This window comes from Danio rerio, chromosome 20 (genome assembly GCF_052040795.2).
Source record: "Danio rerio strain M-AB ecotype USA chromosome 20, GRCz13ab, whole genome shotgun sequence".
NCBI classification, from domain to species: domain Eukaryota; kingdom Metazoa; phylum Chordata; class Actinopteri; order Cypriniformes; family Danionidae; genus Danio; species Danio rerio.
Window position 1 is genome coordinate 15904666 of NC_141040.1, and position 23382 is coordinate 15928047.

Here is a 23382-nt window from a genome sequence, read left to right on the forward strand (position 1 = left end):
ATTTACTCATAGATTAATTTCACAATACTCATTAGGATTAGTTGTTGAACCTAAATGGTTTGTTGCAATCGGTTTCCTTAAATGGTTTAAGTTACCTTAACTTTTTTGGGTTTTACAGAGCAGTGCGGCATTGATTTTGAGAACCCCTGCGCCTGATAAGACTAGATAAACTGACAGACAGGTCAACAGAAATAAGACATAATAAAATCACACAGTTAATAAAGACAACAAAGTGTTTTATTTATAAATTCACAGTTTCTAATGGCACTACGCCGCTGTAGTTACAACTGGAAAAATCAAATCAAATACTGTGCAGTTCGTCCCCACAGAATGTGAGTCTTTATTTTCGCGCCTCTTGGACATTTAAATAAGTCTGGTGTCAGCCGCCAGAGGGCGCCATACTGAGGAAAGCCCGTGGAGAAAAGCACTTGTACAAGGTGTGGTGTAGAAAAACACAAAGGCTAGTGGAGTTTTCCAAAGTGCACAGCAGAGACACGCTCTCATCCTGGAAAGATTCATCTCCAATTCATTCAACAACATACAGAAAACCATCCATACATGAGCACAAGTCCCACACACATATATCTGCCATTCAGAAAAACAAATGTAGTAAGCTGGAACAAGTGTGCTGGAAATCACACACAGATGGTCCACCATCGCAATCTTTCCCTTTTACTGATATTGTGATTCGCCTGCATGAAGGAAACACTTACAATCTCAGAGAAACTCCACTGGGGTGTCAAAATGGTGCATTAAAAACAACTACGAAAGCAGCAACAACACATACATGTACATATAAAGTGTGTTAAGAGGGACATGGAGTGTGTGAGGAGAGACACACAGTGATAGAGGACAGGTTGCTTTTGTCGGACACATGCATAATATTTAGCACAAAGACGAGAGCTCCAGTCACTCGAAGCCTGTCGGAACAGATCCAGAAAAGCTAAGCCAACCAGATGTCTTTAAAAAATGATGTACGACATCTCCTTGGTCACATTACGAGCAATGGATTCACCTCCAGCCTGATTTGATCTAGTAAGGTGAAACAAATCAAATAGTACACCGAAATGAGACGACAGAATAATGTTTTCCGTACCATGTGTGTGTGTGTGGATCTATCATAAATCTAAATGTGGAGGTTGGAGGGATCTCGAATGTCACATGACCGTGATCTCATAGAGCCCAGGTCATTTTTTAAATAAATAAATAGATAAATAATTAGCGCTAAAAATAGCAGAATGTCCCCTACAAACTCCCACGTGAAAGTGTGTGTGTGTAAAAAAAGGAAGATGCATGTCTGCATGAAGGTTTTTTAAATGACGGCTCAACTAGTGAGAAAATACATGAGAAAATAAGCTGTAAACACTTGAAGAGCTGGAGACTTTGTGTGCGTCACAATGTATGCGTGCGTGCGTGTGTGTGTGTGTGTGTTCAGGCCCAGCCTGGACTCATTGGTCACATTATGATTCAAACAGGCCGTAACTTGGCTCTAGAAGAAAATAATGAATGAGCAGAAGAGTGAAATGAAGAGGAGGACTGGATCTGTTCTTCATTCAGCTCGATTCACTGGACATTACTGGTCCCACAAACCAACCACAGTCAACAATCTCACATGAACAAGGACTCAGAAGAGAGCCTGACAGGACAGTGAAAATGCGAAAGCAGACCTGAGGCTCATGAACAACATGGTCTCATTCATACTCACGTTGTGTCATAATTTAATCCCCAGCAACAATAAAAAAAAAAACTTAAAGGGAATAACGAGATCCTGAAGGAATTCAAAAAAAGGCACATAACCAAAGCTCTGAGAACCGGGGTGTAGTGAACAATAAAATCTCAAAAATGATGATGAAATGGAAAGGAGATGTAAAGTCAAACTCGTCCTGTGACTGCTGTCCTTCCGAAAGAGGCTACGCCGAGCTCCGTCTTGCCCTTGATGAGCTCCTCCAGCGCGGGCAGGGGCAGCGATGCGCTCAGCATGCTGTCCTGCTCTCCCTGTCTGGAGCGGCGGCGTTTCTTCTCCGTCCTGCTCTTGGCTGGAGGGCAGGCTGGCGGAGGCTCTCCGTTATATAGAACAAGCTCATGTCCGTTCACTGAAGGGGCGCTGCCGAACGACTCCTCTGACAGTGTGGACACGGAGCTCTCGGAGCTGCCCTCTGAAGCACAGTCTCTGGACGAGCAGGTGGACGTGTAGCCGTTGCAGGTCGACGGCAGGAACTGAAGAGGAGGTGAGGATTCTCCATTGAGCTTGAGCAGGCCGTTAGGAGCCGTCGCTGAGGCCCGGAGCGTCTCCACGCGCTCTCCTGCTTTTGTCTTGCAGCGCTTCTTCTGAAACACACGCAAGTGAAGATGTGCTTTAATGTCTACATCATGCATTCAGAGAGCCACCTAAAGAGTTAGTTCACCCACAAATGACAATTCTGTCATTAATTACTCCCCCTCACGTTGTTTCAAACCTTTGAGATCTTCATTTCATCTTCAGAACACGAATTGAGCTATTTTAGATGAAATCCTGGAGCTCTCTCTTCCTCCATAGACAGAAACAGTCCAGAGATGTTTAAAGTCAAAACACTTCCTGTGACTTCAGTGGTTCAACTTTAATTAAATGATGCTCCAAAAACACTTTGTGTGTCAAGAGTATGTAAAAAAGGACTTTGTTCACCAGTGTTTTCCGCGTCAGATCATGGCGTGCATTTATTAACAGCAATATGAGGCTTCCGTGTTGAACTTTTAGGTCTATTAGGTCTATTGCCTGTGTTAAACATGCACCCTGAAAACCTGATAAGAAAGAGAATGTAATGTAATGTGTATTTATATAGTGCATTTATTGTGTATGGCCATACACTGAAAACGCTACACAATCAAGAGGGGGGTCTCTCCACACCACCACCAGTGTGCAGCATCCACTTGGATGATGCAACGACAGCCACAGGACAACAGCGCCAGTGCGCTCACCACACACCAGCTATTGGTGGAGTAGAGAGACAGTGATGGAGAGAATTCTTTGCATAAGGATGATTGGGAGGCCATGATGAGTAAAGGGCCAGTGGACACTTGGTTTGGCCAGGACACCAGGGTTACACCCCTAGTCTTTACGAGAAGGACCACTATTTAACGTCTCATCCAAAAGACAGATGATGATATTTGCAAATGAACTCATTTTTAACATTTTAATAAGAGCAGAAAAGTGTTCTTGGAGCATCGTTTGATTCAAGTTGAAGTGTTTTAACAATGTTTTTGGCTCCTCTTCTTGACTTTGAATGTGTCTGGTGTCTTTGGAGGATGAGGGAGCTCTCAGATTGCATTTAAAGTATCTTAATAGTGAAGTTGAAGAAAGATTTCAGGGGTTTGAAACTACAAGAGAGTGAGTAACTAATAAATACATTTTAAATATTGTGTGAACTAACTGTTTAAACATCTAAAGCTGCTATAACCGTCTTTGTGCTGAGCATGATTGAACATTTGATGGCACAATCACTATATGAGGAACATGATGATAAACACGAGGGCAAAGAACACAAGGCATCATTGGTGGAGAAGTTGAGGCCCGTTCACACCAACACAAACATTTGGTTGTGTTCACAATTGTAGTTTACAAAAATTTGCATGTTAGTGCAACAGATATCTTTAATCTCTAAATTCCAATCCCTTTTGCATTGGACTGCAAAGAAATCTGTCTAACCAGTAGGTTTCACATTTTTGGTCATAAGCTCTTCCTCATGAACAATTCATTTTTATTAAGTGATAAAATTTATTAAGTGACTATATTACTAATTTTTAATGAACAAATGCATACAACAATCTAAACAGCTGTTTTATCATCAAACAATCATCTAATGAGAACATTGGACTAAATCTGACCAAGACAACATTAGTGTTGGTGTGAACCGGCTATTTTTCTTGTAGCTGGAGGTTTTGGATATACAGGGCATCCAGAGAGTATTCACAGCGCTTCACATTTTCCACATTTTTTATGTTACAGCCTTATTCCAAAATGGATTAAATTCATTTATTTCCTATATTTGCAGGGACTGGACGACTAGTCAGGATAGAGGGAAAGATGAATGCAGCAATGTACAGAGACATCCTGAATGAAAACCTGCTTCAGAGTGCTCTTGACCTCAGATTGGGGCAACGGTTCATCTTTCAGCAGGATGATGACCCAAAGCACACCGCCAAAATATCAATTGAGTGGCTTCACCGCAACTTGGTAAATGTCCTTGAGTGGCCAAGCCAGAGCCCAGATCTAAATCCAATTGAACATCTCTGGAGAGATCTGGAAATGACTGTACACCTTTTGCTTCCCATCCAACCTGATAGAGCTTGAGAGGTACTGCAAAGGGGAATGAGCAGAAATTCCCAAAGACAGGTGTGCCAAGCTTGTGGAATCTTAATCAAAAAGACTTGAGGCTGTAATTGCTGCCAAAGGTGCATCAACAAAGTACTGAGCAAAGGCTGTGAATTCTTATGCACATGTGATTTTTCAGGTTTATTATTTTTAATAAATTTGCAACATTAAATTTTTTTTTCACATTGTCATTATTGGGTGTTGTGTGTAGAATTTTGAGCAAATAAATGAATTTAATCCTTTTTGAAATAAGAACGAAACATTAAAAAAATGTGGAAAAATGGAAGCGCTTTTAATATTTTCCGGATGCACTGTTAGGCTTTGGTTTGGATTTTTAAATGGGAAGAATACTTCTGGAACCAATTCTGGTATAAAAGCGGACACACATTAATGCACTCTGTAAATGGCTGGAAATTTACTGACATCAATTTTTAAAGGGATAGTTCACCCAAAAAATGAAAATGTACTATTTATTCGTCCTCAATTGGTTTTAAACCTGTTTGAGTTTATTTTTTTACACAACAGAAGGAATTAGAAAGAAAGCTAAAAACCACTAACCCTTTACATCTATTGTAAGAACAAACCAATACTATGGAAGTCAGGGGCCACTAGGTTCCAGCTTTCTTCAAAATATCTTATTTTGCGTTCAACAACAGGTTTGTGACGAGAAAAGGATCAATAAATGATGATGAATATTCAGCTTTGGGTGAGTTATCCCTTTACTGATTAAGATTATATCAAAATATAACATTAAGATGTCATTTCAAAGACATATTCATATAAACATACTTGTATTCAGTATAGAGTTTGGAACAATTCTGTTTCAAGTGGAAAAAAATTAAAAAATAGTGTTTAATCTTTTTAAGAAAATAATTCCTAACCCCTAAATTGTCAGTTAGCAGAGAAACGGTTCACTTCACAGCCTGTCAGACAGGCTATCCAGAAAGAGCTGCGTTCCAAAACACTCACTGCTTCCCTTGAAATACTTAAGAAATAAGTAAGAATCATGTTAAACTGTAAAATTGAACCAAAGGCAAGAGAGCTGCTAAACAGACGCAGGGTGGTTTTGAAAGTCAGCTTCAGTCTCACTACTGTCATAAACACACAGCGGCCTGAACAAACTGCATACCTTTTTCTCTGGAGAAAACCTTAGAGGTTCTACAATGTACAAGTCATCGGGTCCTACTAAAGAGGGGAGAAAGGGGGCAGGTTAACGGAATGGTATGGCAAACAATAACACAAGCATGACAGCACTTGCAAGTAGTAGCTCAGGTTAGACACTTCAAAGCCTTCGCTGTGCTCAAAACTCTTCCTCAATTTTAATCTGCACATATTTGATTTCACTTAAATCATCGGCTACAATCTGAACACATTTGAAAGTCATTTTTTGATATGAGATATGCACATATTCATCATTTAATGATGCAAAATGTGTCACGCTTTCCTGTTGTTACTACTTGCAAATGTCCAACATGTGCCAGCCAGAAGCATTATGTGCTAAAAATATCCAAACTTTGCCTCAAAGACAAACCATTGATGAGCTCACACGCACACACAAATGTACAACAGAAGCAAAATGAGAGGAAATAAAGCAGGAAAAAAAGAAACAAGAAGAACAGGACGGATCTGTTGTTCAAAGAAGTGAGGACAGTTCAGCTTATCTGCCATGATTATACTACCAATTAATCAATCTTTTGTGTGTTTTAAAAAATTCAATCTGTAATCATACTTTAGATTTAATTAGGGCTGTACGATATTGGAAAAAGATAACATTGTGATATTTTTATTCTGCCACTTATATTGCAATATGAATACAATTTTACTAGATTTGTAAATAACTATTTGGAAAAAATTATAATTTTAGATTGTTGAGATGATTAATGGAGTGCATAAAGTATATTGAACAATCCAATAGCATAGACAAATTCAATAAAGAAAAATACTAATTAAATAAACACAAATTTATTGTTTTCCAGAGGAGTCAAACTATATTCAGGTATACAGTAATCGAATAATCAAATGTAAAATAATACTGCATAGTCTTTCTTTGTATAAATAATTAAATCAAATTAATCATTAATAAATTAAAAACGGTACAATTTCACATTAAAAACCCTCACACAACCACAGGCCTCAAAAAACACTTGCAAAATGATCACTTATAATCTTGACTCAACATTGCGCATACTCGCGATGTGCTTATTGTGAATGATCACATTGGGATATTCATGCTGAAATGATCGTGCAGCCCTAGATTTAATATCGACTTAACTTCAACATGAAATTAGACCAATGAAATAAAAATATGACGTATTTCTACATTTAAAAAGGAATATATACACCAGATTGACTAAGATGCTGTAAATGTAGTCACATTTAAATGACATTAAATGTTTATTTTTCTTTTTACCTTAAAATACAGGTTTAAGCAAGATTATGATGATGAATTTCTTAATTTAAAAAGTAAAATTAATAAATATATATTATTGTATTTATAGTATTTATTTGTATTTATTAAAAAAACATATTTAATTCATGCATATTACATTCAAAAATACACTCACAGGGTTTCTGCAAGTTTCACAAAGTTAAATTGAAGACTTTAAGACCATATTGAATGAAATGTTAGACTCAAAGTGCTAAGGCTAAGGAATTTTTCAAATGGCCCAGATGGAAATGAATTTTATTTACTATCATAAATATATGCATATTGTTATTTAATACATTTAATGATACAATCAGAAATGAATAATAAAAAAATAGATATTTTTAATATTTCTTAGCAAAATATTTTGAATATTGTGTAAAAACAAGCGAAATCCACTTGTATCCATAAACTTTTTCTAACATAATATTGTTTTCAAAAAAAGTTGTAAAAACTATAATAAACTAAATCTACAGTGTGGACAGTAAACTCTCCAGGTCGGTGTCCTCAGTAGTGAAAAGATGGAGCACTTTCAAACAAATGTTATTGTAAGGAAAATATTTAAACCCTATTGATAAATAAAGTTTAAATTTGGATTGTTGGAGATTGTATGGGTTTTGGAGAGATTGGGTAGCTATGCAAGAACAAAGGAGGGGAAAAAAAGTAAACCTACAACACAATATTTCAGTAAATCTAAGACTTTAAGGCCTAAAATTTTGATTTTAGGATTTAAGACATTTTAAGACCCTGCAGAAACCCTGGTTTAGCTATATTATAAAAAATACTTTACTTTTATAACTTAATTTGTATAATAATGAACTTAAATGAACTCATTTAATTTTAAATCTTTTCATTAAGGAGTTTTAAATCTAATCAGCAAAGTGTGGTGCCAACTAGAACTGTCACCATATCTACTTTTTGTTTAATGATAAATTCCACCAAAATATATCGTGATAACCAATATTATTGTCATTTTAAGACCATTTTATGTCATTCATTTTATTATGCCAGATTGATAATATAATAGCATCTTGACGCAAGAACAACTCTTCTAAAGAACACAATGTTAAATTCTTAAGAATATTTCATTTATTATAGTCATTTAACTATTTAATCGTCCATAGTCACATCACAGGGATCTGCAATGTAGTTGGGATTATACTGTAGTTGACCAGACTTCACAGTTAACAACATAGTGGAGTCAGTTCAAATTTTAATCTAAGGCTGCATTTACACTGCATGGTTCAAGTGACTCAATTCCGATTTTTTTCTCCCATGTGGCACAGATGGGATGTGGCCCATGTACATGTAAGCAGGAAAAAAAAAAACATGGATTATTATTTACTCAAACCAGAATCAGGTTCATATGTGGAAATTTATCTGATATGAATCGGATCCATGCCCTCGTGTCTGCACTGTAAGCAGGTAGATTGGATTTTCAGCTGTCAATGCAAGTTGGGCAACATTAAAAACCATAGCGAATGACCTCGACTCGGACGCTTTTATTTGGGGACAGACTTCAGCAGAGTCCCAAACCTTAAATCTCATACACAAGGATTTTTATATGTAGCACAAGAATTAAAGCATGTTTAAGCCACGTAAACAATATAAACTAAAACTGTTGCATAAATAAAGTGCACAAATGACACCATGGAAATGGCATTAAGATGCCTACTAGTTTAAAAAAGCCTAGATAAAAAGATGGCTAAATGAGAACTTCTCTGCCCTAAAATTTAGTAAAATAACTTGCCAAAAAGAATAATAAAAAATGTTACCCTGCAAACAAATTAAACACAGGAGTGGAAAAAGGAGCGCTCTTTAATTATCAGCTGTTAGTCAGCACCCGTTCTCTTTTTCCTTGTCATTGTGTCTTTGCCATGTCTAGTGTAAATACAGACAAACGGATACGAGTTAAATATAAAAGGTGATGTAAGCAGGTTGTAAAAAAAAATCTGGTACAGTTACAAAATTGGATTTGACTGTCAAGGTCTCCAGTGTAAATGCAGCACAAGTGAAAGTTCATTATTTGCATGTGTTTTAAGCCCTGTAACTAAGCATTTCAAGCTAATTTAACCCAATATGGTATATGGAGAAGGACTTTTGATTTGTCAGTAACCTGGGTCATAGGCTTCCAGTAAACTCTATATCACAACAAAAATCAGAGCAATTAAGATCTGTTTTCTTTAAAAATCAACAATCTTCACTGCCTAAATAATTTATGATTTAAAGTGGGTCTCAGAATGCACAAGAAGCACTGCATTAAATTACATTTCCCCTGCCATGTCTTTAAAATATTTATATGTATTTTACTCCAGTATTTCCAATAGAGTTTCTGCACTTGTAAACGGCTTTTTATTTCTGTTTACGCTTAAACAACTAAATGAATGCTGAAGGCTATTAAACTGATAATATTTTAATTACAAGATCGATGCTGTAAAAGGAACCATATAAACTTGAAAAAGTCACATTAACCATTCACCGGAAGTTTATTAGTATGGAAAGAAACACTAGCTCTGCATATACCCTATTGGACACAATAAATTAAACCTCTGTAGCAGAAAAATAAATTGTACGTTATAGAATTATTTACTAAATAAAAATGATATAGCATTATTATTATTATTATTATTATTATTATTATACAGTGATTTTTTATTTTCCGTTTCTAAATACTGTTCAACTCCCCAGAATTCATAAATCATTGCTCATTTGTATGGGTACAAGAAGTTGTATTTTTACTTTGCTTGTCGTATTTTAAATAATATTGTATGCAGATACACTCCCCCACAGAGTCATGCCAATCAATCAAAAATTATGAAAGCTTTTCAAGTTGTTCGGTGAAATTGCTTTTTTAATCAAAATATATATTGCAGTAAATGAAAATAGTGCAACGTCAGTTTTGTTCAATATCATGCAGCCCTAGTGAAAATGCATATCCTAATAAAATAAATAACAATCGTTAACAAAAAAGTGCAAGGTAAAAAGTAACAGAGGCTGTTATATCTGCTACCCGATTTATTTTTGAGCTGTCAGACACACACATAAAAATACACTATAGTAATTTATAGTAAACACTATAGTGTTTTAACCATACTGATATTGACACCTCCAGTAGAGATGAGAGGCTGCAAAATCAGCTAAAATGTTGCTAGAATAAGTTTTTATGTATGGGCGATATATATTGCATCACCAAAAATGATTAAGGGCATGTCCATGTGTCTATAAGTCGATATGTTGATTACTGTGACAGGCCTAGTGCCACCAAACACGAGGCAACCCAGTGCTGGCATTCATTTATAAACCACACTGTGCTCCAGTGCAGCTCACACTGACACTGAACCAGTGCCAGACGCTGTGGAAACCAGTGACAGCTGGACGCAAAACTAGATCAAGCTGTAAAGTGATCTGTGTGGAATTGAATACAAAAGGCCTGATTCTTCTGAGAGCGGCAGCCGAAATGAGAGCGCACAATGTAAAGTGGGAAGGTGTGATATGGTGGTGTGAGATTATCTTTGATTTTTAAGCTGAGAAATGAATGTGGGAAATTAATTCTGGCTGAAATAGACAGAAACACAGCAGAGTAAAACAATGCGCTTTACTGGAGAGAAAAAGGGAATGTTAGAGAAAAAGAGAGAAAACATACTGGCAATCGAAGTTGACTCTTACCTTCAGACGTAGGCAGCTGAAATGACTTTGAACGAACCAGAGGGCAAGAAACTCTCCGTTTTAGACTCATATCATCATATGAGGAAAAACACCTGACAAAGAGAGGAATTATTCACTAAATATACTCGTATAACATGGATATAATGCATTGTTTTTTCATGCATAAAATGTACAGAATAATTGTGAAATACTATTACAATTCAAAATAAATATTTTCTATTATAATAAACATGATAGAATTTAACAGGCCACACATGAAAATGATCAGTTCAACTGCGTAAACCGATTTCTTACAGTATGTTGATGTACTTCCAACTGAAACGGAATATTGAGTAAGAGGCGGGGCTTTTTTTTGCACATCATTCGCTCATAGCAAATTAACGGTAAGAGAGGGGTGGTTAAGAATATTGTGGCTGAAGTGTCAAACTGACATCAGAGAAGTATAATATAATATAATATAATATAATATAATATAATATAATATAATATAATATAATATAATATAATATAATATAATATAATATAATATAATATAATATAATATAATATAATAGTTAGGTCCCATGTGGGACCTGTTTGTATGTGTGTGTTTTTTGTGATTTGCAGAGCCTGCATGATGATTGCAGATTGGTGGGTGGGTCATCCCACCTGAGACTCATCGTGTGTGATTTATAAGGAGTCCGGCATTCTATCTGAGAGAGCTCGATTAGCCAGACGTCTCTGCTCGGCGCTTTTGATTTGTTTTAGTTTGTGTTTGGATCATGAGCTCAGTACACTTCCATACACATGCTTTTCACTACTGACTTTCACCTATACTGACTTTGATTGCTTTAAATACTTTTGTTAATTATACTTTTTGTTAATAAATCATTTCTCTTTTCAATTTACCTGGTCCGTATTGTCTCTCTAATGTTGCAACGTTGAGCCGGTTGTAACAATAATATAATATAATATAGAAGTATAATATTGTAAATTTAGATTCCATGCCAACGCATATTTGTTTTATTCTATAAAGGGTTGATAACATTTCTTCAAAATTTCTAATAAAAACATTTCTTTTTTAATATACATTATCATTTGTTGTCAAAATCAGGGTTATTTAACCAATTATTGAATTTTTAACTTCACCAATGTGTTAAAAAATCAATTGTAAATCTAAATCTATTGTAAATCTATTTTAAATCTAAAGTAAATCGATTCTAAATCTAAATTTATTGTAAATCTAAATCTATTGTAAATCTATTGTAAATATAAAGTAAATCGATTCCAAATCTGAATCTATTGTAAATCGATTCTAAATCTAAATCTATTCTAAACCTGTATTTAAATCTATTGCAAATCAAATTTAAATCATTTGTAAATCTAAATACATTCTTAATCTATATCTGAATCTATTGTAAATCAAAATCTATTTTTTTCTAAATCTACTGTAAATCTAAATCTATTCTTAATCTATATCTGAATCTATTCTAAATCAAAATGTAATTCTATTGAAAATCTAAGTCTATTCTAAATCTAAATCAATTACTAAATCTAACAGGTCTCTTTTGCATGAAAAACAAAATCTTTGGCAATGTTATAAATGCTCAATTCAATAAATTCTTAAACCCCTGTTCGAAGGGGTTAACTTCAGTACTTCTGATCTAGTAAACCAGATCGGTTTCTTACTCCTGTCGCCAGCTATAAACTTGTCAACAGTTTACATCACTTTAACAAGCTTGCATAGCCAGATTCTTTGTAAACTACTGCTCTGCGTGTCAAAAAGCCTCATAAATAATACTCGTGTGTATCATTGCTTTGCATAACAGTGCTTGATGTGACTGAAACCTGACCACAGGAGTTGGCAATAAGAGCCTCTAATGCTGCGTGCCAAAACTCTGTCTTGTAATGTAAAAATGTAATGTGTATTTATATAGCGCATTTATTGTTTATGGCCACACACCATAAATGCTTTACAATCATGCGGGGGGTCTCTCCACACCAGCACCAGTGTGCAGCATCCACTTGGATGATGCGATGGCTGCCACAGGACAACGACGCCAGTGTGCTCACCACACACCAGCTATAGGTAAGTGATAAAGCCAATTTAGTGGATGGGGATGATTGGTAGGCCATGTTAGTAAGGGCTGATTGATTTGACCAGGACACCAGGGTTATACCCCTACTCTTTACAAGAAGTGTCATAGGATTTTTAATGACCACAGAGAGTCAGAACCTCGGTTTAATGTCTCATCCGAAAGATGACGCCCACTGACAGTATAGTGTCCCCCTCACTTTTACCGGGGCATTAGGACTTACACAGACCGCAGGTTGAGCGCCCCCTGCTGGCCTCTCTAACACCACTTCCAACAGCAACCTAGTTTTCCCATGTGGTCTTCCATCCAGGTACTGACCAGGCTCAGCCCTGCTTAGCTTCAGTGAGTAACCAGTCTTGGGCAGCAGGGTAATATGGCTGTGGCCTTCTTGCGGAGTCTTGCAGATTTAAGCTCCAACTTAAATACAGTCTCAATACACCTGTATGGATGTTTCGACAAAGCTTAGTGCGAGCTTGCTTAGCTAGTCCAGACGTGTCAAATTGGGGTTGAAAGTAAACTTTGCATTACACCGACCCTCCAGGACGGAGTTTGGGCACCCCTGCTCTAGTGCAACTCCATGAGATGTACTCTGAAGCATGTGTATGAGTGTGTGTGTTGTACCTCTTGGGACTGGGGTAGTTGTTGCTCATGGGAATGGTCGGGCTGGTGTTGTGATTGGTGGAGCTCCTGCAGCACTGTGTACAAAGCAGCAAACCCAGCATCAGACACAGGATCAGAGACAGAACCAGGTAAATCTGCCGATCAGACACCTGTAACACAGTGCACAGCAGCATGTCAATATTAATATGCATTACAGGCTGATCTGTGGTTTAAAAGAGATCATGTTTTTCATGTTAGTGGACCTCTCGCTGCAGCTGGGCAACTGTGGCAGACAGATTCAGCATGATCCTGGTGGCGTTCTCCAGCTGACTCTGCAACATCTGTATAGACTCAGTTTGTTTCTGGTCCTAAACACACAGACAAACACACTTTTGTCATTTATTTTATCACCCTAATCCAAACCCTAACCGTATAGTGACACTGAGGAGAAGAAAAAAAAAGCAATGAAAGCATTATTTTTGTTTTATGCACATAATTTTCACATTGCAAAGACCTTTTGAAAGTTCTATTGAATAATTAAAATTATTTAATAAAACAAATCATATTTATACACCTGAAATGACTACATGTAAAAAAAGATTTAACATTTAGTAAATATTCAATGTCCTTCGATCAGTTCATGAGATGATACACCAAAATATGCCATATAAGCTGTTAAATATATTTAAATACCGGCATTGCTGCTGAAATTACTAGCATTTTTGAACCTGGCAAGAGAAGATTCTAGCATTAATTGACCTTATTTCTCACATAAGAGTTAGTGCAGCCATTGTAATCTAATTGTGTCTTGAGACTTCTGGTTTTATTAAATTCCACTGATACTGTATGTATCTGTAAAATACAGCTTGTAATATTGCAAACTTATGTTTTTTACATTATATTATTTTAGGTTTAATGCATTGTCATAAACTCGCTGGTTTAATGCAAGAAGTTTGATCAATTACTGTCATTTACAAGCAATATAAATAATCGGAAGCCCTAAATAAATTCCATAAAAGAGTTTAGATCTGCACTGCAAAAAATACATCTATATATTTTGATACATTTTTTCTGCTCTACAATACCTCTTTCACTTTACTCTTTACTAACCTGCTCTTCTGCGATTCTGGAGGTGTTCTGCAGCTTGATGATGGTTTTGTTGAAAGCCCGCTGCATCTCCTCCATCTGTTTACGATACCTGAGTGGAGCAGATCAGTCAGAATCTGTGACCTGCTATATTCATTCAACATTAAAAGGCTTTTACTATGGTGTACCTCTGACTAAGCTCTTCCAGGTATCTGCTGCTGAGAGACATGTTCATCTCCAGTGCTTTGATTCTGTTATTCAGTCTCATGAACACTGATTCTTTCTGGTTGGACCCGTGCACCTGATTACCATTGCCGTTTCCATTACTGTGGCCCATTTCGGCTGTCTGCTGCTGCTCTGCATAAAACTCTCCGGCAGTGCGGTGCGGGAGCAGAATATCATCAACTGTGTCCTCATGTGGGGCTTCAGAAAGCTCTGGTTGGGACACCACAGCATTGTGGTGTTGGTCCTCAACTAATGAGACCTTGCCATTTTCGGAGGCCTCTGGAATCAGGATGGGAATTTCGGTAGGAGGAGGGATTTCAGCAGGCCTGGTGTGAGTGGGCAACGGCTGAGCTGTCTGCTCTTTGGTGGGAACTGGGAGCTCCAGTTTGGGAGGGTCCGTCTCTAGGCTGTGGGGTTCAGTGGTGCTGGAGAGGGGTGTAGAGGAGACAGCGGAGGGAGACGGAACACTGCTGGTGCTGCTGCAAACACTCCCAGGGGCGTGGGTTTCAGGGATGTCCACCAGGTACTGCGGACGCTGGTCAACAGGCTCTCCTGTAGGAAGGGACTCCGGGATGTTTTGGGTGGGGGTTTCAGAGAAGCTGTGTGGAGGGAGGGTGGAGGTGCGGCTGGGCTCCAAAAGGATGGTCTCAGGTGGAAGTTCCAGCTCTGTGGATGAAGATTCCCAGTTGGAGGATTCAGATGGAGCAGCTGCCGTTTCAGTAGGAGAAATCCTCTCAGACTGCGTCTGCGAGGGCCGCTCTGCTTCTGATAGTTTCTCTGAGGGTGCAGGAGGTTCTTGGGAAGGCGTAGGGTCGGTGAGGGTCTGCTGAGAGGTGGTTTGAGTTTTAGTGTGGGCTTGTGTGTGCTGGGCTTTGTGGCGGCGGTCTTTACGCTGGCGCTGCAGTGCTAACGCCGCTGAGCAGTAGCAGTAGAAGTGTTCATGTAAAGACGCCAGGCAGGAGAGCGTGGAGAGGTGGCCGCAGTAGGTAGTGCTCTCGCTCTCCCACAGCTCCTCCAGCCTCCTCTCCTCCTCACCCTCCTCCTCCAGCAGGGTCACCGTCGGCTGAGTGGACTCTTCATCCTCCTCGATGAGAATGACAATACGGCTCTCCTCAGCAGGAGCTACTGTAGGAGCTTGTGAAGGAGCCTCGGGTATAGGAGCCTCCATGTCCTCCTTCACAAACGTGGGATCCAACTCCAGAACATCCAGCCTGGAAAAACAAAACCAAACAGTGCTCAAAGTCTGCTCAACGTTTGCATCGTAACTGTGAGTAAAACCACACAGTAACCGTTTAACCAAAGTTCTGCTGTTTCAATACAACATGACTTCCTTCTGTTGAACATAAAAACAAATTGTTAGGGTTAGAAGTGTTAAGAAGTGTATTCAACATCACCCTAGGCGACATGTCTAATTTATGTTAAAATAATTATAAATACTACACCTGTGGTAACAATAGAAGAGTCAAACTTTACAATACAGTATCAATAGTTACTAGTTAGATGGTAACATTAAAGAGCACCAATGATAAAAATCATCTTTTGTAAGCGGTTTTGACAGAACTGTCTGTAGGTATAGTGTGTCCACTCATATTGGGCTGGAATGAAGACAATAAGTCTTTTTTTTTTAATTTCCTGACTTTAAAATAGGATCCAAATACCTTCCATTTTGAGGCCAACTACAACGTAACAGGATTGCGGTTTCGCAGTCCACCGAATTGATTGACAGCCATGTATTAACATGTATCCATAGTAACACATATAATCGTTGCAGAAAGGTTTGAATTAACTCCACAACAAATATATCAAAACCGTTGGAAAAGTGCTTACTGTGGTAAGGGAGATTGTTTCATTCTTGTCTGTCACTGTGCTGCTTACGCATGAGACGCAGCAGGAGAAAGACACGCACGTGAGATTGGTGGCCAGGAGAACCAGCTCATTTGCATTAAAGGCTTAGGGTAAAAAAATAAAAAACAGCTACAATGTACTAACAGCTCAAATTTCCAGTATACAAAAAGATATAATAAATAACCTGATGGGTGATTTGAGCTGAAACTGTACAGACACATTCTGGAGACACAAAAGACTTGTGATAGGTGCCCTTTCATTATAGATATTCCATGGTCTGTTGGAATTCTGTATTCGTATGGCTTCAAGGTGTGCAATAAAACCATTTAATTCATAGGTAGTTCCAGTCAGCTTTGATCACAGTTCAAATTAAATGCGATTTCCTCAAACGTTAGTAGTTACCATAGCAGCTCCATGACAGTTGCTGGAACCTTCATTTCTTTGTAGTGTAAGCACGCAATAACAGCCAATAACAGTGTTCTCACTCTGTGCTGAGCTATCTACAATTTCATCAGCCTATTCATAAAGCATGTTTAATTGAACTGGTACTTTTAAGATATCATTTTTTCGTAAATTATGAAAATTGTGCAAAATTATATTGAAAGATCAGACAATGCTAAATCTGCCTGTGTAATTTACATGTACAAACAAAATCTCTCACACAAAATCTGCGACTGCTGACGTAATGTGTGTACTAGATCTAACATTTCATAAACGGATGAAAATTTAGTTATATAAAGCACTGCAAATTGCAAAACTAGTTTTATCCTGTCTATTATTTAGCAAATGACCATGGAATAAGCAGGATGCTCAATGGCTTGCAGTGCGTTAATGGATTTTAAATGTACTTTGGGAAGGCAACATCCGCTGCACTTCACTTCAGGCAGTTCTTTGCCTCCACGTCATTTAAAATCCTTTAACGCACGGCAAGCCATTGATTATCCCTTATTTCAACATTTACTAATCCATATGTTAACTAATGCATTAACTAATGGACTGTAAATTAACAAGTGCTAACAACTTTATCTTTATTAGCTCATGTTAACAAACATACATAATTACTTAAATTGTTAATTGCTGCTAAATACACAAAAAACAAAAAAGCTACCCTTAAACTAACACCCAAACAAAAAACCTAAATATAAAAAGGAAATTCTGAAAACTAATAAATATAATAGAATATAAAAAATATTACTTAAAAATAGTCTTTAGTCTTGTTATTCGAAACATTCAACATTAAATGAAAATTTATTCATTCATTTATTTTCTTAGTCCCTTTATTAATCAGGTTGCCACAGCGGAATGAACCGCCAGGAGAAAATTCAATCAATGTAAAAAAATAAATAAATAAATAAGTAAAACACACTGAATATATACTAATTTAGACTTTATCTTATAAACCAAACCACAAATAATTCACATTTGTGGATAAATCATTTTAAATAAATCAAAACAGATAAATGTTTTATTTATTTATTTATTTTTTTAAAACAAAGAACAAATTTATTTTATTCCTATTTTTTGTTTATATGATTTATTTCAACCTCGATCAAACACTACAATTTCTCATAAATGTGCAGTAAATAATTCAGCTTGTTATTAAAAATGAACTCTGGATAAAAAAGGCATAATTGAGTAAAAGAACTACACTACTTGTCAAAAGTCTTGTCACCTATTCAAGTTTCAGGAACAACAAATAATAACTTGACTTCTAGTTGATCATTTGGTAAATAAATGATAAAGTGGCTTATTTGAAAGGCAAAGGCCTCTAGATTACACTTATTTTGCCCAAATAAAATATGGTCATTGATTTTAAAATTATTTAATTAGGACAGAAACATCTGACTTTTCTTGGACAAAAATGCTGTCATTTAAATAAATAATGTACAGTATAGAATATAAAGTCATGGTGCAGTGGAAAAATAATTAATATTGTGTATGAGCTTGGAAGACTGCATCCATACATCCCTGCAATGACTCAAATAACTTATAAATAAAGTCATCTGAAATGGCAGAGAAAGCTATCTTCAAAGCCTCCTCCATCTTAGCCCAGACATGCTCAAAAATATTCATATGTCTGGTAAATGGGATGGCCAAACCTAGAGCACCTTGACCTTCTTTGTTTTATAGGAACTTTGATCCGGAGGCTGACGTATAAGGAGCGCTATCCTGCTAAAGAATTTGCCCTCTCCTGTGCTTTGTAATGTAATGGGCAGCACAAATGTCCTGATACCTCAAGCTGTTGATGTTGCCATCCACTCTGCAGATTTCTCGCACACCCTCACACTGAATGTAACACCAAACCATGATTTTTCCTTCAACAAACTTGACTGATTTCAATAAGAATCCAGGTAGGTTCCAATGGGAACTTTTCAGTATTTGTGATGATTGGGATGCAGTTCAACAGACGATTCACCTGAAATAACAGCTTTTTTCCAAATGTTAGAAGTCAATTTTTTATTTTTTGCTCTTACAACTGGGATTGACGACAAGACTTTTGTCAGGTAGTGTATGATTTTTTGTCAACTTAATGTGTGTATCTACTTTGATTTTGCTTTCAGCAGGCAACAAGAGTACAGTATTCCCAGCTAACATATTTCATGATTAAAGAGCGTTCTACATTATTCAGCAGATTGAGTCTGTGCCAAGATAAGAGCCAGCTTCTGTTTGTGAAACTTTTATGAGCTTACACTGTATTAGAAAAAGAACTCAGTGGTTGACTTGGTATGCGAGCAAAGGGTTCAAACCAGTCTGTGCTGGAATATGTCGAGTGGCTTGAGGCTCAGGATTGAGCAAGCGTTTGAGGTTTTAGTGTGTATGAATGAGACTCACGTATGGGGCTGTTCAGTGGGGGTCGGATCTGGCGTAAGTGTGGTTTCTGTTGATGCCTGTGTGACGTTTTCGGTCCCAGAGGAAACATTTCCTGAAAGCACAGATTTCAACATTGAGAAAGGAAAAGGAGAATGTGAACACTGGTTTCCACACTGCCCTTCCTCGACACAAAGAGGCTCATTGTTGAGAGAAAAGTGCACAAAATTAAACGCACAAACACAAATGTTCCTCAAACCAGAAACAGGTGATGAGCTCTGAAAGAGTGAAATTATGTGATGCCTGGAATGGTTTGAAACTCATCAAAAACAAACAAGGACATCTGAAAAATTGCAGAGATGCTTTTTTTTGGAAAGGAATTCATTGGGGCAAAATGGCATGTTTGGAATTCTTGTCACATACTTACAGATTTGATTTTCTAGATAAAGTCTTAGTTTAGGAATCTCAAGGATTTAAAATGGAAATTTACACTAATGGCTCCATTCTACTAAGCGGTACAGTACACAATCATTTCTGTTGTGAATGATACTAAAATGGCTGCTTTCAAAGCACTGCATTACGAGGCTTTGAAACCTTTATGAAATGTTTTGTTTTGAATCAGTGATTCGGAGCGCATATCTAATTTGCAAGGTCAAAGGATTTTAAAATTTTTTGCCGTCTTAACAGTTTTAAAAAAGTGCCTCATGAGCCAATGAGCTGGCTACTCAACAGTTCAATGCTTCAGTATTGTTTGTGCTGTGTGTTTTTGGATCCCTCCTCCACCCATGTATATATCTGCTACAGGGGGTTTCATGCATGTTACGCTCGCAGCAGAAGTGTATTATATTCTTAGTCATCATGCCTGTACTAATCATCAAAGCTGCAGCAGCAGCATTGCAGATCTACTCCACCAAGACCAAATCGTAAAATCACTGCTATATACATATTAATTACAATATTAAATTCCTCTGAAAGGTGTCATGACAGAATACTAATGATGTCACTATGTCAAGGTTTCTGCGGGTTTAATCAAGTTAAATTTAAGACTTTTAAAGAGCTTTTTAGACCATTATAAATTAAATGTTAGACTTAAAGAGGGCAAAATATTATTTTATTATTTCTAATGGCCTGGTTAGTTGTCATAAAAAAAATTTATAAAATAAAAATATATTTATTTTGTAGTGAAATTTTAATGTGATAAAACAAGAAAACTAATTGTATAAACTTTTTTTAAACATAATATTTATTTTTTATGACAAGTTTAAGATTGTTAAAAGTATTTATTATGCTCTGCTATTATCATGAGGAAATGTGTAATTGTTTTAGTTTTCTTTTTCTGATTATGGAATTTCAATTGGAGACGTTGCTGTAAAAAATGTCAAATATCTATTGTGATTTGTATATCTTTGAAATAAAAAAAAAAACTAAAAAAATATTAAAAATAGGTTTTCTTGAGATTGATTGTTGGTGATTGGACAGATGCCGGCCCAATAGGGTAGCACAATATTTCAGTAAATTCAAGACTTTAAAACTTTAAGACGTTAAAACCCTGCGGACACTCTGCAATGTTTACATGGTAGTTTTAATTAATTTTGTGAAAGGCAGGCAAGTGGACATTACATATTGGCATTAGTAATAGCTTTGAATTTGTTTAATCTATTGCAGAAAGTCATTTTAAATGTGCTGCAGGTAAGCAAAATATAAAACATCTCAAAATTCAAGTGTGCATAGGCACAAAAAAAATGTATGAAGGTCAGATAATTTTTGAATGATTGATTTGAACTGAGATGCCTATACAGCGATGTGACACTCGAGATTAGAGCCAAAAGTTTAATATTTTTTTAATTTAATAATTGAATTTCCCTTAAAACTGCAAAGATTTGAAAGATAAAACTTTGTTTCTTATTTAAAAAAAAGGTTATTGTGATTATAGGACAAGAGGTTTAATGTATAATATGTAATGTTTGATTTAATGTCGTATTATTTATATGTTAGAGCACATAAAAGGGCTGTAAATTGATGTATCGTTCACAATTTTTTTAATCATTCTTCCATAATGTATTGTAAATTTGCAAAAACTCAGTAAACAATTTTTTGTTCAATTACTTGTCTTTGCCATAACTATAATTATATAAATCGTTTCATTTCAGTTTTATTAATGTGAAAGAATTTTAACGTACAACTTAACTTTTATTTCAGTTAATTGAACATTTTAGTTTTGAATTATCTCAATCTAAATTTAAGTAATAATTAAATATATATTTACTTCTCATTACATTTTGACTGATATAATATCTAGTGTCGTTTTATTTGCTTATACAACTCAGTTTGCTAAATGATATAGTCATTCTGTTAGTCTTAATGCAGTCACATAACTCAAGTGTATATGTTGTAAATAAATCATATCAACTACAGGCCACTCTACTTTAAAGATATTTATACCGGCTATAAAAAAAAACTCATATTGGCCACAATCTAACAGTAAAAAAAAAAAAAAAAGACAAAAAAAAAGAAAAGAAAAAAGGCTTTCTTTTACAAACTTAATATAGAGTTTGAGCTGTCCACTCTCCTGCAATCTCTTCAGGGACACTGTAAAAATACCTCATTAAACAGTCTTTTCTCTTTTGGCTTTGCAGTCCCACTGTTTATGACCATGATACAGAGCAGCAGAGTGTTTTTAAACTTTACTTCTGCATTTAGGAAAGCCACATGCATGTTTGAACAGCATTTTGAAGCAGTTCTCTCTGAGCGCACAAACACGCACAAACACACACACACCCTGGAAGAGTTTAATGCTGGCAATCGCTGCTACAGAAACCATCAAAGACGTGCTTTCACTGGCAGGCCTCACAGCTCCAGCGCTGTTGGCAAGGCGACAGCACTTACTAGTCACAAACAGCTGCCAAGCAAAGAGCAGCAAATGAGTGGGGTAATTTCTCAGGACAGACTCATTGCGGGGGGGATTTAATAAGGGCGTTGCTGAGATCAAGTCCGCACCTTCCAGTTCAGCTCCGTCTTCCAGCTCCGGTTTGCCTCCGAGCACATTTGCTGCGATGTTGTTTACCATGTTCAGGATGGCATCTGAAAGGAAAACAATGGGGAATACAGTTAACAAATGTAACACGTATTTGCAAGGCTTTGAGAGACTCACTTTTTAATTTTTTTATTTTTATTTTTATACACGTTTTATATCAATGTTTTTTTATGATTCTTTGTTGAAATCATCATGAAAACATTGAAACATAATGATCTTTGTTTTGAATTAAATAGTAAGAATTCAAATGTGTCCAGTCGATTTACTATCTTTAATATAAATGTCTGATTGAATTACTTAGTTTATATTTTTAAAATTACAAGTGCATACAAGGAGTGTAAATAGATGTAATGTTAGAAATTATTTTATCATTATTTAATAGTTAATTCAGTAAACAAAATTTTCTCTGACTTGTTTTTGCCATAATTTTTAGTTTAATTAGTGTTTTTGTATTTAACCATAATATATAGTTTTATATCAGTTTTGTTCATTTTATCAAATTATTACTTAATTTAAATTTAGATAATTCAAAACTAAATTCAACTAATTATAATAAAAATATAAATAAATATTTAACTTTTCTCATCACATTTATGGACTGTTTTAGTTAACAACAACACTAATTTGGAATAAATTCAATCAAAAGTTTGTTTGCTTGCAATAAATCTGTGACTTGTAATTAATTTCTGACAAGACAGTCTTTATAGGAAACAGAAAAGTTCAAAAGAACTTGCCACGGTAGCTTTGCACAACTTAAATATTTCACTACATTTAAAAAATGTCAATATTCATGGGTTCACCTACATTCATTCTTCATGGCGGAGTACCACACCAAAATTCATCCTGCCATGGCTACATTACAGCTTATCATTTGAAACATTCCGTCACCTTTTTAAATAGCAAGTTATAAATCACACCACAACATATTAAAAGGTAAGTGAATTATAACAGCACTTGAGCAGCGTATATTTGAGGGGTTGTGCAAGAGGTTTTTTGGACAGTGGATGTTGGCGTGCAAGCAAAGAGATTTGCATGCTCATATTACAAAAATGCGATCTCTACTTGTTATGCTGCGTTCACACCAGACGCGGCACACGCATCAAGTGCAAGTGATTTACATGTTAAGTCAATGCAAACTCGAGAATAGACATCCTGCGGCGCGATACGCGCGAATGACGCAAATTGCGCGAATGGTGCGGTGCGAATTGAGCGTTTTGCGCGTTTGACGGGCTTAACGAGCATTTCGCGCGAATCTCTCGAATTCGAAAAT

At 36.3% G+C, this 23382-nt stretch overlaps 1 protein-coding gene and 1 long non-coding RNA gene across 23 annotated transcripts in view; one reads left to right on the forward strand and one right to left on the reverse strand.

The window, feature by feature from the left end:
* Positions 1 to 219: 219 nt before the first annotated feature.
* Positions 220 to 23382, reverse strand: part of suco (SUN domain containing ossification factor) — a 97686-nt gene continuing 74523 nt past the window's right edge. For 4 of the 22 annotated variants that reach the window (XM_087298083.1, XM_087298079.1, XM_087298075.1 and 1 more), the window contains 9 exons: positions 22076 to 22159; positions 19103 to 19193; positions 14389 to 15636; positions 14225 to 14312; positions 13378 to 13482; positions 13136 to 13284; positions 10440 to 10531; positions 5478 to 5530; positions 220 to 2325 (listed from right to left, as the gene is read on the reverse strand). In XM_087298083.1, coding sequence (XP_087154209.1) covers positions 1873 to 2325; positions 5478 to 5530; positions 10440 to 10531; positions 13136 to 13284; positions 13378 to 13482; positions 14225 to 14312; positions 14389 to 15636; positions 19103 to 19193; positions 22076 to 22159 — 2363 coding nt within the window. In that variant the 3' untranslated portion in view covers positions 220 to 1872. Of the gene's footprint in view, positions 4908 to 4992; positions 5534 to 10439; positions 10532 to 13135; positions 13285 to 13377; positions 13483 to 14224; positions 14313 to 14388; positions 15637 to 19102; positions 19194 to 22075; positions 22160 to 23382 lie in introns of all 22 variants that reach the window. The other 18 variants (XM_087298081.1, XM_087298077.1, XM_087298073.1 and 15 more) reach the window with 5 other exon arrangements.
* LOC147832166 (uncharacterized) lies at positions 9435 to 11322 on the forward strand. Its single transcript, XR_015518253.1, has 2 exons — positions 9435 to 10879; positions 10994 to 11322. It is a non-coding gene; the product is annotated as an uncharacterized LOC147832166 (long non-coding RNA).